We start from the raw sequence: 5267 nt of genomic DNA, 5'->3' as shown, positions 1-5267 counted from the left end.
TCCAAGTGCTTCAAAGCACTCCATGTTTGAGTCTAGAACTTTGTGCTTGGAGAGTCCTTGGATTTTAAATACAATAAATAAATTATACATTTCGGCATCCAATGAAAAATTTTCGGGTTACTAATCTTCTTGTGATTTGATATTTAAACCACACATGCGAGACCCACGCATGACCAAAATTCCACACAACCAATACAGAGAACACTTGTTTATTACCAACTTGGGTATACGTTATATTTTTCTTGAAAATAGAAAAAATAACTAGTAAAAAATTTATGTGCTACGATCCCCTACACCTGAGGCTTAGAGCCGAGGCTTCAGACTTCAGGACTCTTCAAATCCACAAAAGCAAAGATTCTTACGTGATTGACGTGTCTTGTCCATTAACCATCACGCTGAAATATTCTTAGGGAAACCACAGGCCGAGATCTTGCCGATACAAGATATGGATTTTCATCCATTAGATTGCAATAATGTAATCGACAAGCTTTGCCTAAACTAAAATGCAATGGATCATTCCACGTCAAGTTGGTCAAGCCTAGCTATTTTCCAAACAAGAGTTAAACGACGAATATGCTAAGAATATACCAAGCAATTGACGAATATGCTAAGAATATACCAAGCAATTCCCCTTCTTTGTAACTTCGTTTTTTTAGTCTTCTTCTTCTTTTTTTGGTGATCACTTCTTATATCGTTTACAGAGATCTAGAAGTCGCACTTTTTCTCAATAATCGTCTGCCCTCTTCTTAGGTCTCACACAGATAGAGCTCCATCCTTTTTTAACTATTCAGGATCCTACCAATCTGCCTTGCAAACTATATGGGGTCTCGGATTGGATCTTCAAATTATGATGTGTTTATCAATTTCAGAGGTGAAGACACCCGTAATACCTTTGTTGGTCACCTTCACAAGGCTTTACACCATCGTGGAATTCATGCTTTCATAGACAGCGAAGATCTCTGGAAAGGAGAAGATATTGGGCCAACACTTTTCAGAGCAATAAAATGCTCCAAGCTCTCCATTGTTGTCTTGAGTAAAAGATATGCAGAAAGCACTTGGTGCCTCAACGAGCTCACTCAGATCCTGGAATGTCACCGAACCGATGGTCAAATCATTTTTCCAATTTTTTTCCAGGTTAACACATCCAATGTTAAGAACCAAACTGAATCTTTTGAGATTTCACCTGACAAACATGGAAAGGAGGCATCAAAAACTCTAGAAAAATGGAAAGATACTCTACGAGCAGTAGGAGATATGAGTGGATGGGTTGTCAAAAACGGGTATGTCTTATAAATCCCTCAAATTGAAAAACATATATGTTCCCTCTCATACTTTAAAGTTATTGAAAGTTTAATCATACTTAGAGGTTTATCTTGTTCAGATGTTATTTTTAGATATGAGTTCATTTCCATTGTGTGTTGATGCTTCATTTTCTTTTCTACAAATTGTAGGGATGATGAATCAGAGTTAGTTGCAGGTGTTACTCAAAAAGCTTGGTTTCGATTGAATATAGTTCCTTTGATTGATGTTAAACATCCTGTCGGACTAGAATCCCGTGTGGCATATGTATTATCTCTTTTATCAAATACATCTACCACCAACTCTAAGGATACTCAATTTCTAGGAATATGTGGTCAAGGTGGCATTGGGAAGACAACCATTGCAGCAGCTGTATACAATTCCATCTCTAAAGATTTTAGCAAGAGTTGTTTTATTGGAGATGTTAGAGAGAAAGCCTCACAACCCAATGGTATAGTTTGTTTGCAACAACAACTTATGTATGGTATGTTTCATGAGGAAAGAAAGTTGTGCAGTTCTCAAGAAGGATCAAGATTGATAAAAGAAAGGCTTCAAAATATGAAAACCCTTCTCATTCTTGATGATGTGGGTGATCGTACCGAATTATATGCATTGGCTCGTGATCTTAGTTGGTTTGGTTCTAGAAGCAGGATAATCGTAACGACTAGAGATCAGAGTGTTCTTTGTGGAGTTCCTAAAAACATTAGAAGCATCTTTGAACCTGCTGAACTGAATGCAGAAGAGAGTCTTCGACTCTTTAGTTTGAATGTGTTTTCCACGGACAAACCTCCTAATGAATATAAAGATCTTTCAATTGATATAGTAAACACTGCAGCAGGGTTGCCATTAGCCTTGGAGGTTTTGGGTTGTGATTTAACCATGACAGAAGATAAAGAAGTATGGGAATCCAAGTTTAGAATGTTAAAACAACTTCCTGATGATAATGTCTATGACAGATTAAAGACAACCTTCGAGGATTTGCATCCTATTGAGAAATCTATGTTTCTTGATGCTGCATGTTTCTTTATAGGATGGGAGGTGCAAACCATAATTTCAGTATGGGAAGCTTGTGGCTTTGAGCCTATATACCATATGGAAGTTCTCAAAAGAAAATCCCTCTTGAAGATCAAAAAGGAGAATTCCTCTCGAAATCGTGAAAAAGAAGTTTTGTGGATACATGATCAACTTAGAGATATGGGACGGAGAATTGCATACAATCAAAGGCCTGAGAATCCTAATTACCATAGTCGATTATGGTCTCTTGAGACTTTCATGAAGGGATATAAGGTAAGAGATCTATACTTACATGAATATGCTCCAACCCCCTTTATATTTTTATTTCAATTTTCATTTGGACTACTTTTTCGTTTATGTAGGGGAATGAAATTGTTGAGGGTATCATGATTGACTTCAGATTTGAACCGAAAATGTGCATGTGTACAAAAGATTTTTATAAGATGCGTGAACTAAGATTACTACAAGTTGATAGCGCAACCTTGGAGGGGACCTTTGACCATCTCCCTTCACAGTTAAAATGGCTCAGATGGCACTATTGTCCTTTGAAAAAATTAGATGCTGATATCTGTCATGAAGAACTGGTTGTACTCGACTTAAGTCATGGAATTTTTACCCAGGCTTTCAATGAGTGGCCTAAGAAAAGGGTGAGGGGACGCTATTGTTTTTTGTTTTTCTAATTTTTTTATTTTAATTTTAATTTTAGATCTTAGCTAATTTTACTTCAATATGAGAGTTTTATTTGACATTGCTAATTAAAAACGTTTGACGTTCTTCTCTTTGTTTATTTGCAACAGTTCCAACACTTGAAAGTCCTTCAACTCTATGATAATTATAGACTGTCTGAGTCTCCTAACTTTTCGGGATTTCCTCACTTAGAGGTACTGGATCTTAGGTCTTGTGAAAATTTGGTTGATTTGCATGAATCCATTGGGGAGCTACAAAAACTTGTTTACTTGGACTTGGGTGGTTGCCATAATCTCAAGATACTCCCATACAATCTTTGTAGGTTGAGGTCTCTCAAGAAGTTTATTCTTTGTAATTGCCATTCACTTGAGGAACTCCCAAACAGTATTTGCAGATTGAGTTCTCTCCAAAATCTTGATCTTTCTAATTGCGACTCACTCAAAGAGTTGCCTAGTTCCATCGGTGATCTAAATGAATCTTTGACTGAGCTTTCTTTAAAGGGACCGTATATGAAAATTGAAGCACTTCCTGATGGTGTTGGACTGTTAAATAAGTTGGAGATCTTGAATCTTCGCTACAACCGTAAATTAATGCATCTTCCCAGGTCAATGGTAAACATGACATCTTTGCGTTATTTGAAGCTAGCTGGACGTGGCAAGCTTCTGCAGATACCAAAGCTGCCACTTAGTTTAGTTGAATTTTGCGTTGAGAACACCGATATTGAAAACCTTCCAGTCATGCAAAATATGAAAAATCTGGAGTTCGTTTCGGTAGAATATTATTGCGTAAAAGTAGAGAAATTTAGAGGCTTTGGAAAAGACAAGCAGAATTGATGGTGAGCACAATGAACTGATGAGAAAATTAAGTACAAATTGTTGTGTGGTGACAGTAACAGATCAGTCGAGGCTGACGGTAAGACCAACTTCTGTACCGTTCTTTTTGTAAGCTTAGTTTTATATGGAGCTCATTAATTAGTTTCAAATTTATGATTGATTGACGCGCAGATCCTTTCTTTTCCTTTTCAATTACAGGAGCCAATTCTCAATGATAACGTCAATAGTTGCAGCGCATTGATTTGGATACCTGTGCAGCAAAAGAGAGATGAAAATGGTTTCCGATGTTTCTTGATCCCTGATGAAGATGTTGAGGTAGGTAGCAATGGCAGGCTAGTCATTCACCTTTCCATGGGTGTTTACGAAGCTGAATCAAATACAAGGTGGGATACATGTTATATGTCGCGGGGTGTCTATGTCAATGTTGAATCTTGTATCCATAGGAAAGATGTAAAAATTAGATGCAACATTAGCTTGGTAATTGAGGGCACTATCGAATCTAACCATTCAGGTGGTCACATAGAATTCATTCATGAATTCCAAGGGTTTGATTGGTTCGGGGTTCAGTTGGAAGGTGGAGATGCCATTCAGATAACTGGTCTAAAATTAGATCCTGAGTGGCAGTTTACTAACAGATACTGTAGAAAGAATCAAGGGGAATATTATCTGACAGCAATGCACTTGTTCCTGATAAAGGAGAGGCACTCGATTTTTGGTGATCAGTTACAATATTATGGTGATGGAAAATTTCTTGAGATTGTAAGATGTCTGAGAACGACAGAGGATGAAGATATATCAGAACCTAGTGTGGAGGAGAAAGAAGATATATCAGAACCTAGTTTGGAGGAGAAAGAAGAGGAGAAGTTGGCAGATGAAATGCAAAACAGAGTTACTGAGGATGAATCAAGATTGAAGTCTACTTTGAAGGAAGAAGATGGAATGACTCATGAAATGGGTCAGAAGCAGAACAGAGTCATCGAGTACAATGATGAAGATGATACAAATAAATGTGGCTGCGGGGTGAAGAATTTCATATTTTGTAGGAAACAGTGAGGGATCAGCAAACATGAGGAACATTTTTTTTTCGTTTGTTGAAAAACTTCTTTATTGGACTGTTATGGTGCCATAAGTGTGTTTGAAAGAAAAGAAAAACATGGATTTTTTTTTCTTTCTTTGATTTGGGGGATGCATAAGTAGATTATCCCATTCAACTGCTAGCCCAAGTAGCACAAAAAAGAAAGTGGATTAATCCTTCTTTTTTTTCCTTTTCGTTTTCTTTTTTTGGTGAAATGTTTTTTTTGCAAAGTAGAGTTGACATCCTCATCCATCCATGCATCTGGTCGCAAAAAACTCTAACGTTTGCGTTCATTGTCAAAAGAGCACATCTTAATACAGAAAGAAGTTGCTTTACAGTTCACATCAGTAAATGTTTAC

The 5267-nt window shown here is 37.1% G+C and overlaps 1 protein-coding gene across 2 annotated transcripts; it reads left to right on the top strand.

Annotated features, from left to right (window-relative positions):
* The first annotated feature begins 691 nt into the window (after nucleotides 1–691).
* LOC149019146 (disease resistance protein RUN1-like) lies at nucleotides 692–5028 on the top strand. 2 transcript variants are annotated; one of them, XR_016173033.1, is made up of 5 exons: nucleotides 692–1280; nucleotides 1452–2586; nucleotides 2676–2960; nucleotides 3111–3912; nucleotides 4032–5028. XR_016173033.1 is itself a non-coding variant. In XM_089153204.1 (4 exons), exons 1-4 carry the CDS (start codon nucleotides 820–822, stop codon nucleotides 3831–3833), a joined length of 2604 nt encoding a protein of 867 aa, XP_089009330.1. In that variant the 5' UTR covers nucleotides 692–819; the 3' UTR covers nucleotides 3834–5028. The 2 variants fall into 2 exon arrangements, 1 of the variants encoding a protein (XP_089009330.1); XM_089153204.1 differs by having other exon boundaries at nucleotides 3111–5028.
* The last annotated feature ends 239 nt before the right edge of the window (nucleotides 5029–5267 follow it).

The sequence above is a fragment of the Hakea prostrata genome, chromosome 4 (assembly GCF_041222555.1).
Source record: "Hakea prostrata isolate BN-2017 chromosome 4, UWA_Hpros_2, whole genome shotgun sequence".
In the NCBI taxonomy this organism is placed as follows: Eukaryota; Viridiplantae; Streptophyta; class Magnoliopsida; order Proteales; family Proteaceae; genus Hakea; species Hakea prostrata.
This window is presented reverse-complemented; position numbering and strand designations above follow the sequence as displayed.

Bases quoted from the DNA above. Each gene is read 5' to 3' on its own strand.
- LOC149019146 (XM_089153204.1), top strand. From the start codon at position 820: ATGGGGTCTCGGATTGGATCTTCAAATTATGATGTGTTTATCAATTTC. The intron at 1,281-1,451 runs GTATGTCTTATA...TACAAATTGTAG, and splicing joins GGATGGGTTGTCAAAAACGG to GGATGATGAATCAGAGTTAG. The intron at 2,587-2,675 runs GTAAGAGATCTA...TCGTTTATGTAG, and splicing joins CTTTCATGAAGGGATATAAG to GGGAATGAAATTGTTGAGGG.